At 41.2% G+C, this 27,888-nt stretch overlaps 2 protein-coding genes and 1 long non-coding RNA gene across 4 annotated transcripts; 1 reads left to right on the top strand and 2 right to left on the bottom strand.

Annotated features, from left to right (window-relative positions):
- Positions 1 to 396: 396 nt before the first annotated feature.
- On the bottom strand, positions 397 to 25,606 carry si:ch73-105b23.6 (fibrillin-1). 2 transcript variants are annotated; one of them, XM_041251385.1, is made up of 25 exons: positions 24,048 to 25,606; positions 23,278 to 23,400; positions 22,330 to 23,103; positions 21,837 to 21,959; positions 20,190 to 21,662; positions 19,326 to 19,459; positions 18,624 to 18,791; positions 17,836 to 18,018; positions 16,509 to 17,121; positions 16,092 to 16,202; positions 14,991 to 15,205; positions 14,124 to 14,199; positions 13,294 to 13,581; positions 11,566 to 11,802; positions 10,607 to 10,759; positions 7,846 to 8,024; positions 7,170 to 7,362; positions 6,568 to 6,687; positions 6,121 to 6,240; positions 5,627 to 5,647; positions 4,829 to 4,899; positions 2,090 to 2,282; positions 1,829 to 1,960; positions 911 to 1,082; positions 397 to 531 (listed from the first exon to the last, which is right to left on the bottom strand). In XM_041251385.1, exons 1-25 carry the CDS (start codon positions 25,231 to 25,233, stop codon positions 408 to 410), a joined length of 7,182 nt encoding a protein of 2,393 aa, XP_041107319.1. In that variant the 5' UTR covers positions 25,234 to 25,606; the 3' UTR covers positions 397 to 407. The 2 variants fall into 2 exon arrangements, with proteins under 2 accessions (XP_041107319.1, XP_041107320.1); XM_041251386.1 differs by having other exon boundaries at positions 911 to 1,079.
- On the top strand, positions 3,299 to 10,618 carry LOC121316329. The gene is made up of 4 exons (XR_005950378.1): positions 3,299 to 3,742; positions 6,615 to 6,705; positions 7,895 to 8,008; positions 10,581 to 10,618. It is a non-coding gene; the product is annotated as an uncharacterized LOC121316329 (long non-coding RNA).
- LOC121316457 (adhesion G protein-coupled receptor E1-like) lies at positions 25,389 to 27,657 on the bottom strand. Its single transcript, XM_041251523.1, has 4 exons — positions 27,653 to 27,657; positions 26,413 to 26,465; positions 25,536 to 26,126; positions 25,389 to 25,426 (listed from the first exon to the last, which is right to left on the bottom strand). The coding sequence occupies exons 1-4, from the start codon at positions 27,655 to 27,657 to the stop codon at positions 25,389 to 25,391; spliced, it is 687 nt and encodes a 228-aa protein (XP_041107457.1).
- Positions 27,658 to 27,888: the final 231 nt, after the last annotated feature.

Here is a 27,888-nt window from a genome sequence, read left to right as displayed (position 1 = left end):
CAGAGAAACCCAGTGAAAGTTTATCTGTGATATGCTGCCCCCTCCTGGATGCATGCCAGAACTCAGAGAAACCCAGTGAAAGTTTCTCTGTGATATGCTGCCCCCTCCTGGATGCATGCCAGAACTCAGAGAAACCCAGTGAAATTGGCACATATACCAGTATAACTGAAATTCCGTCTAATTAAGCTGCCATTGCCAATGACCAGGAATCAGGAATAGCTGACAATGTGCCATAATAAACACCGCATAACTGATTTACCATTACATACTTAAATTATTTCAGTTTCAATTTACACATTGACTCTGAATATATATATATAATATATATATATAATTATATCTATATATTATCGGAGGAGCAGCTATATTCATGGATATGTATATGGTTCTTTCTTTTGTTTCAGGTTCTAGAGTTTTCCATTTTGCATTGGAGGTAAGCAATGTACTTTGTAGAGCAGGGAAGGGTCTGTGTAGTTAAAAGGTGGGGGAGCATTCTCCATGAGTACGACCCCTGTGTGCATTGCAGGTATACTGTAAAACAAACAACAAATAACAAACAGCTCATTAAAAACACACCTCTGTACGGGCTCCAGCTTTAAGCTAGTGCAATGGACCAGGGGATATAAGATGGGGAGTTTTCATGTAAGTGACAGCTAAAAATAATAATTACAAGGGAAGTGATGGCTAATAATTACAAGGGAAGTTTTCACCTTTACTGGAACTATCATAGGGGGTATATTTGCAGAAATTAACATTATTTGTTCCATGTGTATCAAATCATTATGTACAGTGATACACGTTCATGAGAGATCCTCTACTGTCAGTCCTGTACAGTGATACGTGTTCATGAGAAAGCCTCTGCTGTCAGACCTGTACAGTGATACGTGTTCCTCTACTGTCAGGTACTTACTCTCCACTCGTTATCTTCCTCCTCATGCAACAAAAGCAAATAATCCCTGCAATGAGGAGCAGCAGCAACAGCGGGACCCCGATCCCCAGAACCAGAGCCACTATCAGCTTTGTGTAATCCTCAGGCCTAAGCACCTCCTGTGTAACTGTGCTATTGTCTCTGGGAAAAGCTGCTGGGGAAGCGAGAACAACTTAGTAAGAATTGGACCATCATACAGCAACAGTAATCAAGATGCATGCTTCCCTTGTGTGGAAATAAGAGAGGCTGAAATTGGTTGGTTCAGGAATAATCAAAAAAATAGTTTACATCATTTTTTGATTAAAAATCCTTTTTGTAATGTCATTTTTATTTGTTACAGTAATTTGTATCCAGACTGTAAGTTGTCAGAAAAATTCTGCATCAGAAGGAACAGTGGGAGGAAAAACAAAACAGGTTGTAATATTCATCCTCCCACCTCTACCACCTGAAACAAACTATTCCTGTTTCAGCCTCTCTATGTGACTTAACCCTTTCAACAATGCAGACCTGTATAGTGGTGTAGGAAAGAACAGTGCTCAAAACTGCAGTGTATCAGCAGTGGCAAAACGAAGGGCAAGAGGATGTCGAAGTCTGAACTATTAATGACTGAATGGATGCACTTGGTTAGAGACACCTGGCACCACCTTGTGGAGGCTGTGATCAGGGCAAACGCTGGCCCAACCCAATGCTTGGTACATGACCAGGCAGTGCATATTGCTCTATTAATGTACTTAGTTCTGGAAAACTAAAGTCAAAATAATTTAAAGTTATAGGTGAAACTTTTTTTTTTAAATATTTTATAATATTACAAGTCTATAAATGCGATGTTGGAGTTGTGCATTTATGATTGTTGTGGCCCTTGTTTGCATTACAGTAGTATTGAATGATATAAATGCTTACCAGTAGCATAGACACAGGACTCGGACTCCATATAAGTACCACTGTTGCAGATGCATTTATAACCTCCATAAGTGTTTTCACAGTACGCTGCTGTGCTGCAATTTGCTTCCCCTGAGGTGCATTCATTTAGGTCTATGACACAAGAAATAAGACGGCTTTAACATGTAGTATCCCTGTTCCTAGAATTATTAAAGCAGCATCTAAAAGCATTAGTCTTGCTCGGAGTCACTGCTCATGACTGCAAGGTTGTCTGTACCATACCTCCCACTGTGATGGTGGCTGGGTCGATGCTGTAGAATCGGCTGACTCGTGAGAGGTAGTCCCTGACATACCAGTGTGGCGTGTCACTGGACATGTTGACCCTGTACTCCACTGCAGGACCCTCAGCTGGAACCGATTTCAGACTCGCGTTGTAGAACTTGTTCTGGAAGCCCAGAGCCAGGATGTTTCGTAACTGCGAGCAACGAAAGAGAAGATTACACCAGGAATCTAATAACAACTGGCTTTCAAAGTAGCAGGGGGTCTCTTATAGATATAACTCTAACCTTATTATATATCTAACCCTAACCCTAAACCTGATCCTAAAGACATTGTTTTAGAATTAGTCTCTCTCATATTTAAACATTTTTACACTGAAGAGGATTTTAGGGGATACCGTGCCATTTACAATAAGAACATAAGAAAGTTTACAAACGAGAGGAGGCCATCCGGCCCATCTTGCTCATTTGGTTGTTAGTAGCTTATTGATCCCAGAATCTCATCAAGCAGCTTCTTAAAGGATCCCAGGGTGTCAGCTTCAACAACATTAGTGGGTAGTTGGTTCCAGACCCTCATAATTCTCTTTCTCTAATCTCCATTTGTGATCCCTGGTCCTTGTTTCTTTTTTCAGGTCAAAAAAGTCCCTTGGGTGGACATTGTCAATACCTTTGAGAATTACATGTAGGTACAAGTAGAATTTTAATGAAGAACAAGCACTAGTAAGACAACCTCCAGTCACCTGCCTAACTAAAGGAGCCAGTATCACAGCCATATACATTATAAGAAGGCTTGCTACTATTCGATTTATTTATTTATTTTTGCCAAATCGACGTTTATTTCAGAAAGAATTTACCGGGTTTTTGTCTTTATTTTTCCATTCAAGCAGATAATAAATGGGTGAAATGGACCTTTATGCTTAAACCCCCCCCCCCCAAAAAACAGACGTTTTATGCCATTGAGAAACTCATTTATCATATTCAACATGCAACAAAAACATAGTTACCAACATTCTAATTGGAATAACGTTTGGTCACAGCGAAGCTATACCGTACATAGATATAAATCCTACACACATTAAAAAATTGTTTCAAATAAACCGTAGAAAAAGCAGCATATAAAAGTGTATTAACAGAATAGCATAAATATATGAGTAAAAATAATATGCACAGAACAAAACATTGACAGCTGAACAGAACTAACTTGTACTTATTATTTGGAGTCTGAGCTCCGCCCCTCTCCTGCTTAAGCACAGCCGGACTCGGAGTCACGGGAAGGTAATGTAGACGGGCCCGCTTCGTCCTGCCGCGGAGACTTCAGCCGTTGGTCCGGCGATTGTGAACAATGTTCATTAAGCGTTTTCCTCTTGCGCCTCATTTTCAAATCAAACTAGTAACTATCACTGTATATAACTATACCAAAAGCCTCACCTTAACCTGCTAATTTCAAAGTAATGAAAGTGCACAGTTGGGGCAGGTCATGATAATTGACAGTCATTTAATCGAATGAGAGAGCATTGCAGCGCTGCTTCAGGTAACGAGATCTGTAAAAACAGGTTGAAATGACTGTGACAGTGAACTACTGGACTAAAGGACCACTGAGATGATTGACAGCGACCCCTGGCCATTCTGAGCGGAAAGGAGACGGGACAGACATCAGGTATAAAAACTACACAAACTAGAGATGATTCTTATGTTTGGGAAGAAAATAAAAAATAGCGAGTGGTTTTATTGGCATTTATTCTATATAAATGTATGTCAGTAGAAGTCGTACTTTGGGGGAATTCGACGTTTAACGGGCTTTACCGGTTAATACGAAAGTAGCAAGCCTAGCGCCAGGATCACTTGAAATACCTTTCAGTGCTTTTTCTATCGTTAACGCTTTGTGATTTATTTACATTTTTGGCTACAGTCCCGTAATTAGTGTCTATGTTGTTTCTGTTCCCTCTTGGCCCAAAGAACAACCAATTAGTGTTCCCACATGGAAGCATACTGCATTGTAGTGTCTGCGAATATCGTCTAGAACAGGCAGTGAAATCTCCAGCTGTACTGTAACCAGGCGAGAGCGAAGGTGCTCACTGAAGGACAAATGAAACAAGTGCTCAGTTTTGATCAGTTCTCTGATTATTGATAGACAGATGCACCCACACACAGAGGCAGACCCCAGCAGTGCTTTGAGTGTAGACTCGTGCTCTAGAATAGGCTGTTTGCCTGTCCAGAGAACATTTACACTATTACAATTCCCATTGGGACCACAACGCTAGACTATCTACCTATGGAGGAAATGCACACTATCGTTCGTGTAAACCCATAAACATTCAGCATGGATTCCATCCCACAGCAATACAGTTATTGAACTATTTATAAAGGAAAAGCAAGATGTTCATGAATTATGAATGAATCACAGCTCTCGCCAGGAACAAAAAAACAAACAATTCACAGCCACATTAATATATGCATGGAAAAGAAGACAATATAGCTTGTTCTAAAGAAAGTCCAGACCAAGTTTCAATGGTTATAAGTATAGATATATGTAGGTGTGACAGACCGACCCAGATATTCATACCTATATAATTTGTGATAAAGAAGCTGCTTGACAAGTTTTATCAAAAAACTAGGACAGTTTCTGCACTGTGGTGTATTTAATGTATCTCAACACTGTCAGATCTGTATGTGGCGAATGAAAGGAAGGTTGTGGGATTGAAACATCTAATAATGCATGTAAAATCATGTTGAGAGCTCTTACCTGCTCAGTGGTGTGTTCTGGAGCACTGCGCAACAAATTCCAATTCAAAGTGCAGTTGAAAACGTTCCACCCTGTTAACAGAGAGAGGAAACAGAGTACTGGTGACAATGCTTCACTCTCACAGGTATTTACAATCACTCTGGAATCTCAACAGAGAGAGGAAACAGAGTGCTGGTGACAATGCTTCACTCTCACAGGTATTTACAATCACTCTGGAATCTCAACAGAGAGAGGAAACAGAGTGCTGGTGACAATGCTTCACTCTCACAGGTATTTACAATCACTCTGGAATCTCAACAGAGAGAGGAAACAGAGTGCTGGTGACAATGCTTCACTCTCACAGGTATTTACAATCACTCTGGAATCTCAACAGAGAGAGGAAACAGAGTACTGGTGACAATGCTTCACTCTCACAGGTATTTACAATCACTCTGGAATCTCAACAGAGAGAGGAAACAGAGTGCTGGTGACAATGCTTCACTCTCACAGGTATTTACAATCACTCTGGAATCTCAACAGAGAGAGGAAACAGAGTGCTGGTGACAATGCTTCACTCACACAGGTATTTACAATCACACTGGAATCTCAGAACACAGAGAGGAAACAGAGTGCTGGTGACAATGCTTCACTCACACAGGTATTTACAATCACACTGGAATCTCAGAACACAGAGAGGAAACAGAGTGCTGGTGACAATGCTTCACTCACACAGGTATTTACAATCACACTGGAATCTCAGAACACAGAGAGGAAACAGAGTGCTGGTGACAATGCTTCTCATCTGTGGATGATTCTCACCTGGAGGGTTTTCTGAGTTCCCTATAAATAAATAAGAGAGTAGTTAATAAAAAAAATACTAGACTCATCATCAATTCTTTAATTAATTAGTTAATTGCAAGCCAGACATAATTCAGTTTACATGCCACAGAGAAAAATTTGATGCATTTTGTTTTTATGTAATACGTTGTGTGTACGGTGTCATTTATTGTAAGTCAGAGGTGCCCAATGCTGGTTCTTCCACTCCTGGTCTTTGTTCCAACCTTGTGCTAAATTCTTTAATTGAACCAATCAAACCTGCCCTCAGCCTCTGAACTAGTTAGCTATATAATTGCACCTGTTAAATCTGGAGTAGAATGACCCTCCAGAACTGCAAGTGGACACTGCTGGTATAAGAGCTGTCTTGTGTATGGCTCAAACTGACCACAATTATTACCGTATAAATCACAAAGCTGACATTGCAGCGTGGAACTGCTGTTAAACAGAACACCTACAGTAGATGTGCTCTCACTCACCGCAGGCGTCTGCGTCTTGAGCAGTCTGGTACCTGCAGGAGCACGTCACTGATCCAATGGTATTGACACAATTATACTTTGCACTTGGACATGCAGCTGGGTTCTCACACTCATTAATGTCTGTGGAGGAAGCATGTTAACCAAGATCTTAGTTTCAGTTTAGAAATACAGATTGACCGATGTGTTCATTGCAGTGTATAGCCTCTGTAAAACTACAGTACAACATGAACAAGACTTTTTACAATTGATTTATTTCATTTCATATTCCTCTTCTACCCAATCTATGACTTTCCAATTGTCAGCTAACTACCCTAGGCGTTATATTCTCACCGCCACATGATTTTGCTCCTTTGAATAACAGTGATGTCCATATGTCAGTTTTCAATGGCTCCTAATACCCTGTGGATATAAAACATGTGCCCCAGGTGATTGCTGAGTTGTTCCTACCTGTGCAGTTGAGCCCATCCCCTGAGAATCCAACCTTACACCTGCAGGTGTACTTAGACCCTGAAGTGAAGCATTCAGCCATCTCATGGCATGGGAACGGGAATGGAGGCAGGCAGAAATCTAGGAAGGAGGTCACAGGTAAGTCTTGACAGGTGACACCTGGGCACTTCCATAAATAGGCTGTGTGAAGCACATCTGTTGTGGACGATGATGATATAACAGGGCAGAGTCTGGTTGCAAACCAACGGTCAAGCCATCTTAACCACTATGCAGGCTCTTCTGCAGGTGTGGCAGTGGAGCGTTTAGCTTTTGCATCACACCAACACTGCCTGATACACTGACCTCTGCTGGTGAGATGAAGTAATGTTATAGAAGTGCTATAAATAATTAAAAAAAAACAACAACCCAGCCAATTTAATGTTGTATTTTGTTACTCAGGGTAATTTTACTGTATTCTGAATCATTCAGTGAAACATTCAAGTCTGTGTAAATTTTAGCATGCTCAAAAGGCTAAAATAGCCTAAATAAAATGTTGATAGGGGGTTTAATGGTTTCATATCAGTTCCCAGCCTGGTTTAAGAACTCTATTGCGATACACTCACTGTTTATAAAGCACTTATGTCCATTCTTGTCTTGGGCCACTGTTCCTGTAGGACATGTATCGCATGTGAAGAATGCTGGGCTGGGCTGGTTAGCACAGGCTACACCTGGGAAACAAGGCTTCCCTCTGCATGCATTGACAGGGTCAGAGCAGAATGCTCCAGAATAGCCTTCTGGACAAAGGCAGCCTACAACCTGGGGAAGCAAAGAAACAAACAAACCCAGGGTCAGGCCTGCAAGCTGACGGACATTGCTGGTTCAGAGGGTTGGGGTTAGTGTTAATGTTGGGGTTGGGTTTAGGGTTAGTGTTAATGTTGGGGTTGGGGTTGGGGTTAGTGTTGATGTTGGGGTTGGGGATTTGGGTTAGGGTTAGTGTTAATGTTGGGGTTGGGGTTAGGGTTAGGGTTGGGGTTGGGGTTGGGGTTGGGGTTAGTGTTAGAGTTAGGAATTGAGTTTGAATTAGTTTTTCTATTGCTTATATAATAACTATGTAGAACCCAAGTTGATCATGACTGCCATCATAAATAAGCGTATCTTCTTATTAGGAGTTTTCCAGCAAGCATATTGAATGGTCATAGACCAGAAGGTGTATCTGAACTGTGATAGGTGCAGATACCAGATTATATTCTTCTAGTTACTGACTACATGTGTCTGTATAGTGATCCTCAACTTTCTTACCTGAAACGCTCCTCTGTGGTGGTTCTGGATGACGCTGGTGTAATCACAGGTCCCCCCGTTGGCACAGTTACAGACCTGAAGGACAGGGCTTAATACAGAACCCGACAGCTGATCATTAACCTGCACTGTCAACATCACCGGAGCCGTGTCCCGCGGAGTCCAGGTGAGCACACCGTCAGCTAGTGAGAGAGAGAGAGAGAGAGAGAGAGAGAGAGAGAGAGAGAGAGAGAGAGAGAGAGAGAGAGAAAACAATCCATTCACTTCCAGAGCTTCAGGTTGCCTGCTTATTAACTCTTCAAATGAAGAAAATCCTACCCTATTCATTGGTTGTTACATAAGCAGTAGCGTTACAAGCCTTTTAAAAATGTATTGCATTCTAAATCACGCTGGATTAGCTTGGAGCTGAATTGTATATCAACAGCAGTATTTCACTTTATAAGTTGTAGTGTCTACACTGCCATCTAGTGTCTCAGTGGTAGAAGCACCACAGTTGATGAAATAATTTTCAAACCACCTTTGAGATATACAGGCTCGCAACTGATCTGACACTGAAGTTCGTTCTGAATTCAGGATGTAGTTTTATTGAGAAGTACCAGCAATTTTCATCTTCAAACACTGTATGATGTTGAACTTGAACAGGATTTCTCAAACTTTCTGCTTTTCGTTCCAACTGAGCTCTCAATTACTTGACTAAACCGTTCATTGAACTAATCATGTTCTTAATTAGGCTTTTTTAAATTTTTCCAGCTCTTAAACAGTTGGAGATTTCAAGTTAACGATACAATTGTATACGTAACTTGAAATCTGCAACTTTTTAGTGTGTGCTTCACTCTGCTTACCACTCCCAATGTGCACTAATACAGATACATGTGCTTCACTCTGCTTACCACTCCCAATGTGCTGTAATACAGATACATGTGCTTCACTCTGCTTACCACTCCCAATGTGCACTAATACAGATACATGTGCTTCACTCTGCTTACCACTCCCAATGTGCACTAATACAGATACATGTGCTTCACTCTGCTTACCACTCCCAATGTGCTCTAATACAGATACATGTGCTTCACTCTGCTTACCGCTCCCAATGTGCACTAATACAGATACATGTGCTTCACTCTGCTTACCGCTCCCAATGTGCACTAATACAGATACATGTGCTTCACTCTGCTTACCGCTCCCAATGTGCTCTAATACAGATACATGTGCTTCACTCTGCTTACCGCTCCCGATGTGCTCTAATACAGATACATGTGCTTCACTCTGCTTACCACTCCCAATGTGCACTAATACAGATACATGTGCTTCACTCTGCTTACCGCTCCCGATGTGCTCTAATACAGATACATGTGCTTCACTCTGCTTACCGCTCCCAATGTGCTCTAATACAGATACATGTGCTTCACTCTGCTTACCGCTCCCAATGTGCTCTAATACAGATACATGTGCTTCACTCTGCTTACCGCTCCCGATGTGCTCTAATACTGATACATGTGCTTCACTCTGCTTACCGCTCCCAATGTGCTCTAACACAGATACATGTGCTTCACTCTGCTTACCGCTCCCAATGTGCACTAATACAGATACATGTGCTTCACTCTGCTTACCGCTCCCGATGTGCTCTAATACAGATACATGTGCTTCACTCTGCTTACCGCTCCCAATGTGCACTAATACAGATACATGTGCTTCACTCTGCTTACCGCTCCCGATGTGCTCTAATACAGATACATGTGCTTCACTCTGCTTACCGCTCCCAATGTGCTCTAATACAGATACATGTGCTTCACTCTGCTTACCGCTCCCAATGTGCTCTAATACAGATACATGTGCTTCACTCTGCTTACCGCTCCCAATGTGCACTAATACAGATACATGTGCTTCACTCTGCTTACCGCTCCCAATGTGCACTAATACAGATACATGTGCTTCACTCTGCTTACCGCTCCCAATGTGCACTAATACAGATACATGTGCTTCACTCTGCTTACCGCTCCCGATGTGCTCTAATACAGATACATGTGCTTCACTCTGCTTACCGCTCCCAATGTGCACTAATACAGATACATGTGCTTCACTCTGCTTACCACTCCCGATGTGCACTAATACAGATACATGTGCTTCACTCTGCTTACCACTCCCGATGTGCACTAATACAGATACATGTGCTTCACTCTGCTTACCGCTCCCAATGTGCACTAATACAGATACATGTGCTTCACTCTGCTTACCGCTCCCAATGTGCACTAATACAGATACATGTGCTTCACTCTGCTTACCGCTCCCAATGTGCACTAATACAGATACATGTGCTTCACTCTGCTTACCACTCCCGATGTGCTCTAATACAGATACATGTGCTTCACTCTGCTTACCACTCCCAATGTGCTCTAATACAGATACATGTGCTTCACTCTGCTTACCACTCCCAATGTGCACTAATACAGATACATGTGCTTCACTCTGCTTACCACTCCCAATGTGCACTAATACAGATACATGTGCTTCACTCTGCTTACCGCTCCCAATGTGCACTAATACAGATACATGTGCTTCACTCTGCTTACCACTCCCGATGTGCTCTAATACAGATACATGTGCTTCACTCTGCTTACCACTCCCGATGTGCTCTAATACAGATACATGTGCTTCACTCTGCTTACCACTCCCAATGTGCACTAATACAGATACATGTGCTTCACTCTGCTTACCACTCCCGATGTGCTCTAATACAGATACGCATGTGCTTCACTCTGCTTACCACTCCCGATGTGCACTCCCTCTGGCTCTGGAGACACAAGTGAGAAGATGACAGTGTCGTTGTTCGGGTCCCGAGCTTTGAACGTCACCTTGGCTGTGTAGGTTAAATTACACTGGATAAGTGAAGGTCCGGTAAGCACAGGTGGCATGCTTCCTGCAGGAAAAGGAAGGAATAATGGGATCTACTTGACTTATTAAACTGTGTTGAAATAAAGCCCTTTGATTTCAGTTAAATAGTGTTGTTTATAATACATGAAATATGAGGTTAAATGTAATTTCAGAGCAAAAATGTAATTGTGAAATAGGTTTGATTACAGAAATTATGGGCTTACTGAGTTCAATAGGTTATGTCTTGGATTTCACTACAGCACAATAAAACAAAATAATAATACTGCTTTGCTGGCTGATAGTATAGTACAGTACAATGTAGTACAGTATTGTATAGTACAGTATTGTATAGTACAGTACAGTATTGTATAGTACAGTACAGTGTAATACAGTATAGCACAGTACAGTGTAATATAGTATAGTATAGTACAGTGTAGTATAGTATTGTATAGTACAGTACAGTGTAGTACAGTACAGTATAGTACAGTACAGTGTAGTATAGTGTCGTACAATACAGTATAGTATTGTATAGTATAGTCAGTACACTGTAGTACAGCATAGTATAGTATAGTACTGTACAGTGTAGTATAGTGTAGTGTCATACAATACAGTATAGTATAGTGTAGTACAGCATAGTATAGTACAGTACAGTACAGTGTAGTACAGCATAGTATAGTACAGTACAGTATAGTATAGTATAGTGTAATATAGTATAGTATAGTACAATGTATAACCATATCAGAGTGTCTTGCTCTGGTTAGTTGTAAACTTTTTTTACTTAAGGAACATGTTTTGTGTTATAGAACCACCTTATAGCCTCTAGACTATCTCAGCAATATTAGATATACTCACCAAATATGACGGTGAGTTTTTGGAATCTGTGGCTGTACTGTGCGGTCTGCAAGCCCATAGCCATGCTGCTGGTGGCTAGAGTGTCATGAATGCACTGCTCGCTCCCACTGCAGGTCTCACTAACTCCCTGCAGCCGCTCTGTGCTCACTGAAGCCAGCAGCTCCGCAGTGAAGGCAGGGCGGAATGTCCTCGTCGGCTGGTTTGAGTGAAGAAGGCTCTCGGGAGAGGGAACAGACCCTGGCAAAGCAAAGACACACATGAGATTGTGTGGGGAGAGCTGGCTATTCTATTGTAACCCCCCCCCCCCCCCCCCCCCCCCCCCTTTTTTTTTTTTTACACCCCTGGTCTTTTTTACATTCCTGGTCTTTTTTTTACACTCCTGCTCTTATTTTATATTCCTGGTCTTTTTTTACACCCCTGGTCTTTTTTACATTTCTGGTTTTCTTTTACACTCCTGCTTTTATTTTATATTCCTGGTCTTTTTTCACACCCCTGGTCTTTTTTATATACCCCTGGTCTTTTTTACATTCCTGGTCTTTTTTTACACCCCTGGTCTTTTTTACATTCCTGGTCTTTTTTTACACCCCTGGTCTTTTTTACATTCCTGGTCTTTTTTTTACACTCCTGCTCTTATTTTATATTCCTGGTCTTTTTTTACACCCCTGGTCTTTTTTATATACCCCTGGTCTTTTTTACATTCCTGGTCTTTTTTTACACCCCTGGTCTTTTTTACATTCCTGGTCTTTTTTTACACCCCTGGTCTTTTTTACATTCCTGGTCTTTTTTTACACTCCTGGTCTTTTTTTACATTCCTGGTCTTTTTTTACATTCCTGGTCTTTTTTTACACCCCTGGTCTTTTTTACATTCCTGGTCTTTTTTTACACTCCTGGTCTTTTTTACATTCCTGGTCTTTTTTTTACACCCCTGGTCTTTTTTACATTCCTGGTCTTTTTTTTACACTCCTGGTCTTTTTTTATATTCCTGGTCTTTTTTTACACTCCTGGTCTTTTTTACATTCCTGGTCTTTTTTTACACCCCTGGTCTTTTTTACATTCCTGGTCTTTTTTTACACTCCTGGTCTTTTTTTACACCCCTGGTCTTTTTTTACACTCCTGGTCTTTTTTACATTCCTGGTCTTTTTTTTACACTCCTGCTCTTTTTTTATATTCCTGGTCTTTTTTTACACCCCTGGTCTTTTTTTACACCCCTGGTCTTTTTTACATTCCTGGTCTTTTTTTACACCCCTGATCTTTTTTTACACTCCTGGTCTTTTTTATATTCCTGGTCTTTTTTTACACCCCTGGTATTTTTTTACATTCCATTCCTGGTCATATTTTACACTCCTGGTCTTTTTTTACACGCCTGGTCTTTTTACATTTTTTTTTTTTTTTTTTTATTACCCCCCCCCCCCCCCCCCCCCGGTCTTTTTTTACACCCATGGTATTTTTTTACACGCCTGGTCTTTTTTACATTCCTGGTTTCTCATATTACCTGCCTCGTCTGATTTATTTTTCTACTATTTCCTCTCAGTATTTAATTGAGAGTACCCAGTTATATACTACTTGTTTTTCTCCCTGATATAGAATGTTTCTGATTTTGATTCATATTATTATTATTACTGCATGTGAACATACAGTGGAAGTTAGATGGGCCCAGCCCTACTTGTAACTCTGATCTTTTTGCTTCCATACACAGCTGTGCTTGCAGGCGCACATCTCATTACGTACAGGAGAGGCCGAAGTCCTGCAGCTCCTCTTCAGAGGGGAGCTTCCCGTCTTCAGAAGCTAAGCGTTTCCCATTGGAGTAGAGGAAGTCGTCTGCATGGTTGCTGTTCCACATGCCCAGCAGGCCCACAGTCTTGTTGTAGAAGCTCTGCGGTGCTTTAATCAGGGCCATGAGGTATCCACTGATGCCCATCTCCACCTGCACCTGCAAGCCTGAGTAGTAAACAAGGCTGCACTGCCTGGGCTGGGGGCAGCTCAGGGCAAACCCGTCCTGATTCATATAGCTGGCTCCTGCAAGACAGTCACACAGGTTGATCCATGTTCTGTGGAGTTAGGCTTGTTGGATGTGGTTAATGAGGTCAGAAGATCATTTTTGCTTATACTTGTGAACTTGTTTTATTTAAGCTAGGATTTCATTTAGAACACTTATCTCTGATTAGATTCTTGCCAGCAGTCCAATAGAATGCTTGAGCAGTCCAGTAGACTGTTTGTTATCCTGGATTGCTCATTAAAAAAAATAAAACTCAGCTTTTTATAGTTGAAAAGATATCATTATGTTGTTTTCTCATCGGTGTGATCAGAGCAGTCTCTAGTATTACAAGTCAGTCAATCAAGCGAATGTCATGAAAATGAATGCAGCAGCATTAAATGATGCGACTTGAATTTCAATATATATATATATATATATATATATATATATATATATATATATATATATATATATATATATATATATATATATATATATAGCTCAAAGAGCCAGCTGCATAATAGACACATGGAAATGAGCATTTTTTTAAAATAAGAATTGGTTCTCATTGATTTATTCTTACCAGCATTTAAATCTATTGCTTCATCATCCACCAGCACTCTCAGCTCCTCCTTGCTGTCAGATGGTCTCCACTCTACCTGAACACAAATGGGAACTTTAGAGCTCTTGATAAATTATTCTTAGTGTGCAGAGTGATGAAAAAAAAAGAAGGAAGTGGGCAGAGTCACAGAAAGTGTCTGAAGGTGCCAGTTTTATAACATGGTACAGTTTGGCTCTAGAGCAACCACATGACAAAGCTTGATATGGTGTTCATTACATCAAAGCAACAGAAACTTAAATAGAGGGCATCACCCCATTGGGAAGGCGTAGACCAGGTCAACGACCAAGCTAATTCCCAATAATCAGGGGTTTCTTGTGAAGAAAAAGGCCGATAGTGCCTGTACTGTTATTGGTTCTTTCACCTTTATTGCTTCGCTTTACTGCTGTTTTCTAGATATTCTATCTGAAAGTGTTGGTCATCTATCGTGTGGTAGTGCCTTGCATTTAAGCTTCTTGATTGGTGGATACAAGTTATATTTTGTTATTAATATTTCTAAAATGTGTCTTTAAAAGATCTTATAAATACTAGTAGACAACGATTGCTTATGACTAAAGAAGTGCATCTATTTGAATGACCATAACAAAATATTAGAATGTGGTTCTTGATGCTAACTATTCCTGAAGCCCACTCCCTTGTTATAAACCTCGTAAAACAAACGCACTATGAAGACTAATGTGCTAGTAACAGATTACAGGAGATAACTGTGCAATTAAAATGACATTGCAACAAAGTTACGTCAGTTATTAATATTTATCATAACCTGTTTAGTTGTAATAATCTGAACTGTTTGACCCAAACATTTAATATCACTGAAGGGAAATCACTTACTTTGCTTGTTCCCTGATAAAAAGCCGCTAGCCGTACAAAAGCTGTCACATTTGAATGTCTTCCGTCAGTCACCACAGCGTCCGTCTGCCCCTGCAGGGTGAAGACGTTGGATCCTTGGCTTGACGACAGTCTGAGAAGGACAAATTCACCCAGTCCTTTAAAAGTGTAGTCAGTCCCGTCAAAGGTCTTCACATGCAGGGTCCCGTAGACCAGGCCTTAGTAGAAACAGCAAACAGACTCACTTTGTTAACATTAAACATCACAGAGGCATTACAGAACACGCACTAAGAAACAAACTGGAGAGCGCTTTCAGAAACTCAACCCTTACTAACTTCTACATTCATCACTGGTCAACTTTGCATTGTGGGTCTTTGCTTGTTTGTTTTTTTTTTATATGGTAATTCAGTATATGCTAATATTTGAAATGGTATGCTATTGATTAACTGCTTCCTCTGGATCTTGGGCTATAGATCACATGATCTGACTGTAGATCCTGAACATCGTTGGGGTGGGTTTGAGCAACAACCCAGGAAGAGATTAGACACCAGCAAGCAGCAGCAGCGATTCAACTGTAGTGTTGCAGTGAAATAGCTGTAGACAAAATAAGCAAGGGATTGGATGATTGTTGCTGGAGATAATAGGATGTCATTTATGGATTTAAAAAAAAACTTGTTTAGGAACTTTAAATGCTATTACTTTGTTTGTTTCTAGTTTTTGTGGGAAAACAAACTGTTACAGCCCATGAACTTGTCATGCTTACCTCTGGGTAATATCTGAAGGTGAGCTAGCAGTTTCTATTACCGTAGTAGATTTCTAGTACAGCCTTCCTAGTTAGGAGTGTGGTTACCTCTGCTGGTTTAAAACGGTTGACTTCAGAATGTTTTCAGAGGGGATCTGCACCTTATACTTTCTGTCCTTTTTTTAAAAAAGTAACTTAAATAACAACACAGGCCTCTAATGTTCCAGATACAACAGGTGATTGTCAAAAGAGCAACACATGAGCATCAGATGGATCAAAGATGCAGTCAGGTCTGAAAGAATCTTAGTCAAATGTATTTCCATGTGGAAACACTCCATTAGTAAGAATCTGGACCTACTTACCCATCCCTCCGGGAGTATAATGATCACAGTTTTCTTGTGGTCGCTTTGTGTAGTACATGTGACACCGGGATGATTTAATGCAGCACCAGTCGAAGGGCAGCAGATCCTTGTCTGTTGGTAAGGAAAGACAAAATCAAGCCTCCGTTACAACTTTTAACAACAAATAAATACATAAAGAAGTTGTTTTTATTGATATATATTTTACAAATAACACACTTGCCAGATAAATGCAGTAACACTAAAAGAATGTTAACATTTAAAAAGTGTTCCAAGTTTATCAGGCGCTGTCAGGGATTACAAAGGGTTTTCACAGGCACCTGTAAAGCAAGGTTAATGATGACAGACTTTGTTAAGGGTGAATGCTGAAAGAATAAATGGCGAAAAGGAAAAGCAAGAGAATATTAAGATTACACCTACTGATGTGCTCCTCAACCCAGGGGATGGCTGGGCTACTAATAAAGAAACGATCGCTGCTCCCTCTGAGCAGGTAACCCTGGGAACTGAAGGTGCACCTCCGGCCCGCATTGTACTTATTGGGCAGCATGGACTGGAAGACGAACCCCTCAGTCTGCAGGCTACGAAGCGCCTGCACCTTCGCTGCCATCTCCTCCGGAAGAACCTCCAACGTGAAGCTGGCATCTTCAGCGGCTTGAGAGCTGTGGCAGGGGCAGGGGGTTAACCCAGCAGTCCACGAAGAAGCGTCAGGCTCGTTCAGGTACCACTGCTGACACATGATGCGGTAGTCTGGCTCCTTGTTGACGGCGGCTTCCGACATGTCTAGTTGATAAATCCACTGACCCCGCAGTCCGGTGTTGCCGAGCGCCTGATCTGGCCGGTACCGTCCCCCCGGCCCATAGGAGTTGTCCTGTTGCGTGTGGGGGTCGTTGTAGAAAACCCCCGCCCCATCTGTGTATCCCATGAGTGCTCTGTGGTTGACTCTTTGACCTGGACCCCACAGCATCTTGGAGTACTTCAACAGGGCAAACGTGCGGTTACCGTCTGTGGTGAGGATGCACTGGAAAGTGTTTGTCTAAAATATCAAGATCAATACTGATCAATGCAAGATCAATGCAAACTTTGAGTATACTGTAGGTATCCATGGAGAGATTAAGGAGTTATTTTTACCACACCATAAGGATCACAGAAACACTTCCTTCAATGAATTTGACATTCTCTGTTCTTCTCAATGAAAACATATCTGTAGAGTAGGTTGGGCTACCTATCTAGTCCTGGGACTTTGGATTCTGCAGACAAGCCCAAAGTAAAATGTTTTTTTTTTTCCAAAGGACACCCATTTTACTTCACCCAGGTCCATTGTTGGCAGCTTTTTTCCCTTTCTATCAATGACTAGATTCCACAAAGTGCAAAAGCTCGCAACAGGGGTTTGGCTGAAATGTGACAGTGTCTTTCTCAAAACATAACAATAGAATAATCAGACTTCCTTTTAACTGTATTGTTTGCTATCAGGAACACTTGCTTGCCTGCAGTATTGTGAAGGACACCACCCAATTGAAATAATATTACATTATTGAAAAGGATCTCTTAAATCTTTTTTAATCATAGCTTAAATCTAGAGCTCCGGTCTCAAACAATGTCATTATGCTTCACCAGTGAACAACCCATACTTGACTAAAAACCTGCTAAGCAGCATCTTTCGTTGCCAGGTCTGAGGACACTGAGTACAGTATAAAACTCTATTAATAAAACTGACAGCAGCCAATGATGCTATTTCCAGCATATTTACCTCTGAGGCGTTACTTGACTGAAAGGAAATGGGCAGCACATGATCCCATGTAATCTTCAGAATCCATCTCGGTACAAATACAGCTCTGTCTCCCTTTTCAACTAAATACTTGTTCACGTCTCCTGTGGTTCTGTTGAATGCAATTTTGGAAAAGACGTCCTGGGCATCCGGTTTGCTGTAAACCTATAGAACAGACCGAGAAGAAACTACAGTGGCTTGAAAATGTTATAGGTGAACACAAGAACATAATGTATTTTACAAACATCACCCAAAAACGTTGTCAAGTCATTCTTAGAGGATCCCAGTGATTTGGCATCAACAGTGTGGCTCAGTAACTCATTCCATACACTCATCCCTCTCTGTGATAAGTGTCTCCTACCTTCTATCCTAAGTCAGTCCAGCTGTGTCCTCTGAAACCATTGTCAGTGGATTATGTGGTCAACTCCTTTAAGAGTTTAAAAACTTTAATCAAGTTCCCTTTAATCCTTCTTTTTTCTAGGCTCAATAGATTCAATTCCCTCAAGCTATCTTCATAACTCCTTCCTTAAGGAAAGGAATTAGTCTTGTTGCTTTTCACTAGACTTTCTCCAACCCTTTGATGCTCTTGTATCTGGTTGCTGAGAGTAATTCCCGTTCATGACCATTGCTGTAAATAATTCTTACATAGTTTGGCCTAAGCGTGGGGGATAACTTCACGTGTTTATTTGACCTGGGTGACGAACACCTTTTTTGAGTCATAAAATAAAGTGTTATCATGAAGAAGCCTTTACTTCAAAGCTCTTACACACCTGGTACAAGAGTTTCCCATCTCCTGCAGTGAGGTCGGAGTCATCCCAAAAGACAGCCAGCATCGACATGCCTTCATCGCCCTGGAAGCCATTCTTCGGTGGGTTTGGGAAAGAGTACTTCTCATTGGTGTGAGGCGACTGAAACTGAACCAGTCCATTATCTGAAAACTGAAATGAGGAAAAAAAAAAAACATGTTGCCTTGCTTTTATAAACAAATGCATCTGGGTCACAATATTAATCAACCAATTGATTCCATTGGTGTGTAACATATTTCTGTAACATCAACACAGCTGCTTGGAGTTGTTTAATGTGTACTGGACTTGCAGTGGACGGTTCACTTAGAATTAGCATTGACAAGTCAAGAACTTTATAATTGTAACCATGTCTCCATCAACTTGTCCTGTATTGACTTTGAATGAATTATGCATGCTTTACTAAAGTTTGGAAAGGAATCCAGTACTAAACAATACAGAAGATGATTCCTTACAATGGATTAAATTGATTGTCTACTTATACCAAAATCCATTCCAAAGAGAGATGTGCTTGTCGGGAGTCAAACTGAACTGAAAATAAAACAACCCCATTTTCTCCAGCTTCAACAATAAATACAATCCAATGGATTATTTTAATAGCGTAGTCACTGGAAAAAGAAGAACTACTTACTGCTTGCAGTGTGTCAAGCCAACCCAGCTACTACTTACATAGAGCCTTTCCCAAAGTGATCCAAGGAAAGGGATTCCCATTGTAGGTGAAATATAGGGTGAGTTTACATCACTGCCTGTGGGGAGAACCATCCTGTCCCCCACATCCTCTCCATAGTGGTAAAGAAGACTCTCTACAGGGGAAAGTAGGACATTCATTGATTGCTGTCGTTGTTCAAATTAATAGAATAAGTCCCTCCCTACTGGAGTATTACACGATTTTACAGACAATAGGGACTTTCATGAACATTTCAAATTTCTTTTATCTGAATTATACCTACCTTAAAACTAACAAAAAACAATCTAAACTATGTAAATAACTATATACTGATTTTTAGTATCGTTTTAGATTCTTAGAGATTGAATGACCCATAAAAGAGCTTTTCTTTAACTTCTTTCTGATTTCCTAAAAGTTCTGCAGATTATTGAGCCTTAATACATGTTTGATGTTGCCTTGGAATTCATAATTTCCTCCAGGGTTTCAAGATGCATTTGTGAATTTCAACTTTTGAAGCTAAAATTACATCATAGTCTTTTATTCTACAAATGACAATACTGTTTCTTTCTTATAAAAACAAAAAGCTAAGCTCATACTTTGTATATTCAGCTCATGATATTGCAACATAGTAGACACGGAGGTAGATTCAAAGCTTTTTTACTCTATAAATAAGTAAATGTTTGGTTAAAAAACAAATACAAAAAACACAATTTCACGTAACAATATTTTAATCTTTAGGTTTACTTAAACTACCTTAAATTAAACATCTGCTGTGCTTGTTTCTAGTAATTACTTTTCAAGTAATTTACCCTTTAGATTAAAAGCCTTTAAAAGTCAGCCCATTGGTTTTGGAAAAAGTAACGCACCATGTGCTGAGAGTGGGTCATGGTCAGAAAAGTTAGCTGGAGAAGTGCAAGTGTATGAGCCCAAGGAATTAGTACACTTGGTCCTGGTTTGACAGGAGGAAGGAGAATCACACTCGTTGATATCAAAGCAGGTCTTTCCATTGCCAGTGAAGCCCTGGTTGCACTGGCAGTAGAAGCTCCCCAATGTGTTCACACACAGGGCCTGAGCATGACAGGTTCTCCTGTCCAGTTGGCACTCATCAATATCAGTGCATATGACACCAGCGGAAATAAACCCAGTCTTACAGGCACAGTGGTAGGAGCCAGGGGTGTTTAGGCACAGGGCCTGTTTATGGCAAAGACTCTTAGTTTCAGTGCATTCATCCACATCAGTGCAGGCAAGTCCATCCCCAACATGGCCTGATGGGCATTCACAGTGGTATGAGCCAGGTAAATTGGTGCATTTGGCAAGTGGGTGGCAGTGGTCGGTTTTGTTTAAGCATTCATCGATATCTGAGCACAAATATCCATTGCTTTGGAATCCACTTAGACAAGAGCATTCAAATGAACCACCTGTGTTAACGCATTTGGAATTGACATCACAGTTTGTTATATTCAGTAAGCACTCGTCTATATCAACGCAGTCTGTGCCATTGCTTTGAAATCCATCATTGCACCAGCACTGGAATGATCCTATGGTGTTGAAACAAGAGCCATTTGCGCAGAGCCACTCACCACCTGAGGCCAGGCATTCATCAAGGTCTATACAAAATGACCCATTGCCTGTGAATCCTGCCTTACACTGGCACACGTAATAACCGTCAGTGTTTATACAGGAACTGTTTTCGTGGCATGCTAGGCTTCCAAGGCATTCGTTAATATCATAGCATGCTGTACCATTGCCTTCATAACCCCCCAAGCATTCGCAGTGGTAAGATCCCAAAGTGTTGTGACAGGTGGAGCTGTTATGGCATTGCAAGCTGACCATGGAGCACTCATCCAGGTCATCGCAATGGGTCCCATTCCCTGTGAAGCCCGGCTTACAGCTGCAGTAGAAGGACCCATTCATTTCAATGCATTCTGCATGCTCGTGGCAGCTTGACTGATTCTGGCAGCGCCCGATGTCCATGCATATTCCTTTGGCATTCAAGAAGCCGTGAATGCAAGAGCATTTGTAAGAACCTGGTGTGTTTTTACACTCTGTACTGCTGTGACAGATTGAAGGGAAATCACACTCATCGATGTCTTGGCAAGAATGTCCATCCCCTTCAAAACCCACACTGCACTCGCACTTGTAAGATCCCACTGAGTTTAGACACTGCCCATTCTCACTGCAGTTGCTAACTACAACGTCTGCACACTCGTCCACATCCCAGCACTCGGTCCTGTTGCCCGTCATTCCTAGAGGACACGTGCAGTGGTATGTCCCAGCAGTGTTCGTGCAGGTGGCAGACGGGTGGCATCCTCCATTTTGTTTTTGGCATTCATCAATGTCTAAAATTTATCAACAAAATGGAAAGTGTCAGGAAAACAATACTGAAGGGTTTTGAGTAAATCTAGCATATAACACGACGCACCACTACAAAAGCAGCACTATGCTGGTTACTAGCTACAACACACATGCTACAAATTTTACAAATTTCATCAACTAGTTGTGCGTAACCTTACCAGAGCAGTGTAACCCATCCCCACTGAACCCGCTTAGGCACTGACAGTGATAGCTTCCAATGGAATTAAAACACTGTGCGAATGGACTGCACTTTTCAACTCCTGTGAGGCACTCGTCAATATCTGTGGTGGGGTTTGTTTGTAGTGGTTGAAAGAGACAAAATGCAAGAATGTTAAAATGCAATAAATTTTTTTTCTCAAAAAAATGTATGATAAAAATAAACTTCAAACATTCAACTGACATGTTGGTTCAAACTTTGCTGTACAAAGAGTAAACAAAACTTCATCCACAGCAACTGTGCCTAACACCTCCATGTAAATGCTGTAAGAAATGGCTTCAGCCCAGAAACAAGGAACAGTATTTCCTAAACTAGTGGGCATTAGGACTTATTTGGCAGAAGTTTAATTGATGCGGTTTTATGTAATGACTGTTTTAGAAAATACAGCACCTGCATTATTTCCTTTTTCTATGGCTGTATTCAATCAAGCTTACCTTTGCACAATGACCCATTCTGGCTGAATCCTGACTTACAGACACAGCTAAATGATCCAGGAGCATTGATACACGTTGTCTGTTTGTCTGGACAGACGTTCTCTTTGCACTCATCTATACTGTTTTCGTGGCATGCTAGGCTTCCAAGGCATTCGTTAATATCATAGCATGCTGTACCATTGCCTTCATAACCCCCCAAGCATTCGCAGTGGTAAGATCCCAAAGTGTTGTGACAGGTGGAGCTGTTATGGCATTGCAAGCTGACCATGGAACACTCATCCAGGTCATCGCAATGGGTCCCATTCCCTGTGAAGCCCGGCTTACAGCTGCAGTAGAAGGACCCATTCATTTCAATGCATTCTGCATGCTCGTGGCAGCTTGACTGATTCTGGCAGCGGACGATGTCCATGCATATTCCTTTGGCATTCAAGAAGCCGTGAATGCAAGAGCATTTGTAAGAACCTGGTGTGTTTTTACACTCTGTACTGCTGTGACAGATTGAAGGGAAATCACACTCATCGATGTCTTGGCAAGAATGTCCATCTCCTTCAAAACCCACACTGCACTCGCACTTGTAAGATCCCACTGAGTTTAGACACTGCCCATTCTCACTGCAGTTGCTAACTACAACGTCTGCACACTCGTCCACATCCCAGCACTCGGTCCTGTTGCCCGTCATTCCTAGAGGACACTTGCAGTGGTATGTCCCAGCAGTGTTCGTGCAGGTGGCAGACAGGTGGCATCCTCCATTTTGTTTTTGGCATTCATCAATGTCTAAAATTCATCAACAAAATGGAAAGTGTCAGGAAAACAATACTGAAAGGTTTTGAGTAAATCTAGCATATAACACGACGCACCACTACAAAAGCAGCACTATGCTGGTTACTAGCTACAACACACATGCTACAAATTTTACAAATTTCATCAACTAGTTGTGCGTAACCTTACCAGAGCAGTGTAACCCATCCCCACTGAACCCGCTTAGGCACTGACAGTGATAGCTTCCAATGGAATTAAAACACTGTGCGAATGGACTGCACTTTTCAACTCCTGTGAGGCACTCGTCAATATCTGTGGTGGGGTTTGTTTGTAGCGGTAGGAAGAGACAAAATGCAAGAATGTTAAAATACAATTCATTTTCTTTCTCAAAAAATTTAATTAAAAAAATATACTTCAAACATTCAACTGATATGTTTATGCTCTAGAACTCATTAGCAGAATACCATCCACAGCATCTATGCCTAACATCTCCAGGTAAATGTACACTTATAACTTTAAAGTCTGTTTCAAAATGTCCGCTCTCGTGCATCGATAGTGTAAGGATTATTGCCCACATTGTCAAACAGGTAACACAGCAATAACGATCCATGATGTGGTACGGAACAGAAAAGCCAGAGCACTTTTGTTATGTTGTTTTTCACTCTCACTGCAGTGATTTAGAGGACAGATCTCAAACCCCAGTGCACTAGAGCGGCCATTTTGAAAATAACTTTGAAACAGACTTTAAAGTTTTAAGGGTAAAAAGTTGGCAAGATTTTAATAATGAAAAGAGAAAATACAGGTCTATTATTTAAACAGTTGTAGCAACACGTGGGGACGTACAACACTATATATTTTTGAAACCCTGCTACTTTAAAATGATGCAGTTGTATATAATGGCTGTTTTATAAGATACTGCTTTATTTCCCTTTTTTATGGCGGTATTCAATCAAGCTTACCTTTGCACAATGACCCATTCTGGCTGAATCCTGCCTTACAGACACAGCTAAATGATCCAGGAGCATTGATACATGTAGTCTGTTTGTCTGGACAGACATCCTCTTTGCATTCATCTATGTCAGTACAGCTTAATCCATTCCCTTCAAATCCAACATCACAGATGCACTGGTATGTGAGTCCAGCTGGATGACACAACCCTTTGGGGTGGCACATTGGCTTGCAGCTCAGGCTTGGCAGCTCACAGCTACTGTTATATGCCACAGTGCCATTTAAGCAAGAGCAAACATATGAACCCACAGAATTTATGCAAACAGTGCTATAGGGACAGGTGTCATTCCTAATCAAGCATTCATTTATATCTGTACACAAATATCCGTCTCCACTGAATCCTTCAAAACACTTGCACAGGTAGCTTCCTGGAAAGTTGCTGCAGATGGCGTCTGAGTGGCAAACACCAGTGAGATTACATTCATTGATATCTGTGCATATGGATCCTTGTCCTGCAAACCCAGCATTGCAAGTGCAGGTAAATGAACCGAATGAATTGTTGCAAATAGCGTTGGCATCACACGGTTTACTGAGGCATTCATCTACATCCATGCAGGTTATTCCATTTGCTTTGGAAAAGCCCCTTTTGCACAGACACTGATAGGAGCCTGGGCTGTTAACACACTGTTCAGTAAACTGGCAAGGCCCAGAACCTGTTACACATTCATCAATGTCTTGGCAGATGGTACCATTGATGAGCTGAAATCCACTAGCACACCGGCATAAAAAGGACCCTAAAGTGTTTGTACAAGTGGCATTGTTAAGGCAGCCGCCATTGTCAACTTTGCATTCATCTACATCTGTGCACTGGTAAACCCCATCACCAGAGAAACCTCTTTTGCAGGTGCATGTGTATGCACCAACCTGGTTGTTACAAATAGCTTCAGAGTGGCAGTGCCCATTGTTTACCAGGCACTCATCAATGTCGTCACACCTGGTGCCAATCCCGCTGAACCCACTGTTGCATTTGCACGAAAAGGAGCCGAGGAGATTCAAACAAGTGGCATGCTGGCTGCAGAGGCTAAGAGCACACTCGTCAATGTCTTCACAGTTGCTGCCATTGAAGGCAAGCCCTTGACTGCAGTCACACCGGTAGGAGCCATCAGAGTTGATGCACTTGGCTTCAGCGGGGCACATGCTTGCTACAGAGCACTCATTGACATCTATGCAGGAGACTCCATTGCCCAAATACCCTGGCCGACAGGAACAGTTATAGCTCCCCAGAAAGTTGATGCAGTTGGCTTTAGGGTGGCAGACATTGGCTCCAGTGCATTCATCAATGTCTACGCATGTCAAGCCATTTCCACTATAGCCACTATAGCAGGTGCAGCTATAAGAGCCGGGAAGATTGATGCAGCTTGAAAACGGGCTGCAAAAGTTGGTTTCACACTCATTGATGTCAGTGCATGTATTTCCATTGTTCTGGTATCCCTGGGCACACGTGCACGTGTAAGAGCCAGGCTGATTCTTGCACCCTTCATACCCAAAGGCTGCAGAGCAGATTCCTGGCTTTTCGGCACATTCATTTATGTCCAAGCACAGATAATTTCCATTGCCCTTAAACCCTATATTGCAAGTGCAAATGTAGGAACCTGGGGTGTTGTCACATGTTGCATACCAGTGGCACATCCCTGTATTGGAGCACTCATTCACGTCATTGCAAGTAAACCCATTCCCAGTGAAGCCAGGTCTACAGCTGCAGGTTCTGTCACCCATTGTGTTGGTGCAGATGGCATCACTGTGACACCCGCCGTTATCTGACAGGCATTCGTTGATGTCATCACATGCAAATCCATTGCCGGTGTAGCCAGATATACACAGACAGTTGTAGCCTCCCAGAGTGTTCACGCAGGTTGCCTTGCTGTGGCACTGGCTGGGAGTGATGACACACTCATTAATGTCGCTGCACTGGAGTCCATTCCCTCTGAATCCGCTTTTGCACACACACATGCCGGTCCCATCAAATGTTTTCATACACTCCGCATTAATGTGGCATACCAGGCCGATGTCAAGGCAGTCCTTTAAATCAGCTGCAAAATACAAAACACAGCGAGGCTTTAGTCTCGAATGCCTCTCTTTTTCTTAATTAACAGAAAGTAACTTGACAATTGTGTGATGCACTGCTTCTCCTACATAGAATGATATCTTCAATTAGATTACAGTGGGCACAGTTAATCACCGAAACAGAGACAGGTCCAGCCCAGCTATATTAAGTTCGGAACAGTATCTGTAACCAGGTATATCCTAAACAAAGATATGTTAAGGGAGTTAATGATCTCATAGTGTATTATTGCACCCCAAAACGTTGTCACTCACCAAATGATTTACAAAACACCATGAAGAAAAAATACCACCAAAGAAGCAGGGCTCTGAAAGAGAATTTCAATATCAGAGAAAACATTAAATGCATTGCAATTGTTTGTGTTGTGGCCTTTAAAATAGATATAAAACTTAAAGCTAAATTTGTTACATGTAGATTTCCATCTATAGTCCTATAAAGAGTAGGAACACCTCAGTTTGAATGAATAATATTATCTGCACAGATAACAGGATTATGGACATCTGGACCATCACTCATTGTTGAAGTCATACCAACCAAAGCATTGGCAGCATAGTCAGTGACTGTTGAAAAATATCAGCCAGCAATTATATGAATAAGCACACCCAAGAACTCTGTAGGGCTACACCTCCTGTACCAAGACAAGATTTGTTTTACAAATCAGCATATAAGTTGCACTGACACTGTACTGTACTTGGCTTAGAGGAAGAAGATCTTTTACTATTCGTCTAAAAACAAGTTACCAGCTAAACAAAAGGGGACACATTACATAAGCATTCTATTGCTATATCTTAGCACCAATATTTTTGACATTTTTGTAAAGTGATGCTTAAAGTACTTTCTTTAAATTAAAGCACAACATTATGGAGACTTTTTATAAAGCATAGATTAGAAAATGTTCAGCAAGCAATACAGTAAGGTTAATGATACAAGACTAGCAAACAAAAAATTCAGAAACGCTTATTTAACAGTTCCACCCTTTTTTAGGAAGTTTGCCTTGGAAATGGGTCTCTGTGTGTTCCTCATAAATTATTATCTGTTTACCAAACATATAAAAAAGGCTATCCCCTTTCTAGTTTAGATCATTTTCATAATACAGCTGATGTCTAATCTATAACTCCCTGCTAATGCACGCAGTAGCAATATCTAAGCCATCACTTTACTTTACAAACGTTTCGTGTCACAGTTTTTGTTGGTTTGAGAAAAGGCACCTGTTATGTTTTGTAAACAAAGTGGACTGGCAACAACAGCTTTCTGATTATGAAAAGCTTACATAGTATCGAAGAAAAAAACTATATAATGTACAAATATAGCAAAAAAAAAGTAATTTCTGTTAACACAGTATAGTTTAACATTTGATAAATTAGGGCTAGTCTGTCATTAGTCAGGTGTAAGTATTGGAGAGAATATTTGCAAATACATTTTCATTATTCATGTATAATTAACTTTGGTATTACTAAGATGTTTTTGGAAGCGTTTTTAAGAAAAGTTGCTTACCCCATTTTGATTATCTTCTAACGTTGCTCTTTGCAGGTAAGGAGTATTCCTCAAAGCCTACCAGATGTGAATGCTAGACCTGTCTTCTAAAGTCTGACAGCATGTCTCTTAAGAACTGGATTGCTATGTCACTCTGCTGTTGTGTTTTGTTTCACTTGGGATACTTGACAATATCTCCTTTAGAAAATGCATGATATTATAGCCCTTCCAAGATTAAGAGCAACACCCTCATTGTC

This window comes from Polyodon spathula, chromosome 5 (assembly GCF_017654505.1).
Source record: "Polyodon spathula isolate WHYD16114869_AA chromosome 5, ASM1765450v1, whole genome shotgun sequence".
NCBI classification, from domain to species: Eukaryota; Metazoa; Chordata; class Actinopteri; order Acipenseriformes; family Polyodontidae; genus Polyodon; species Polyodon spathula.
This window is presented reverse-complemented; position numbering and strand designations above follow the sequence as displayed.

Excerpts from the sequence above, each read along its gene's own strand:
- si:ch73-105b23.6 (XM_041251385.1), bottom strand. The coding sequence starts at position 25,233 with ATGTGCCCCGCTGAAGCCAAGTGCATCAACTCTGATGGCTCCTACCGG. Across the intron at positions 21,960-22,329 it reads GAATGGGTCATTGTGCAAAG|ATATTGACGAGTGCCTCACA; the intron begins GTAAGCTTGATT and ends ACCCCACCACAG. Across the intron at positions 8,025-10,606 it reads GGGAGTGCACATCGGGAGTG|CTGACGGTGTGCTCACCTGG; the intron begins GTAAGCAGAGTG and ends CTCTCTCACTAG.
- LOC121316457 (XM_041251523.1), bottom strand. Across the intron at positions 26,127-26,412 it reads GGTGTTTTGTAAATCATTTG|CTGATTTAAAGGACTGCCTT; the intron begins GTGAGTGACAAC and ends TGTATTTTGCAG. Across the intron at positions 25,427-25,535 it reads TGGCTCTTACACGTGCACGT|CTGCACCTGCTATAGTGGCT; the intron begins GTGCCCAGGGAT and ends CGGCTCTTATAG.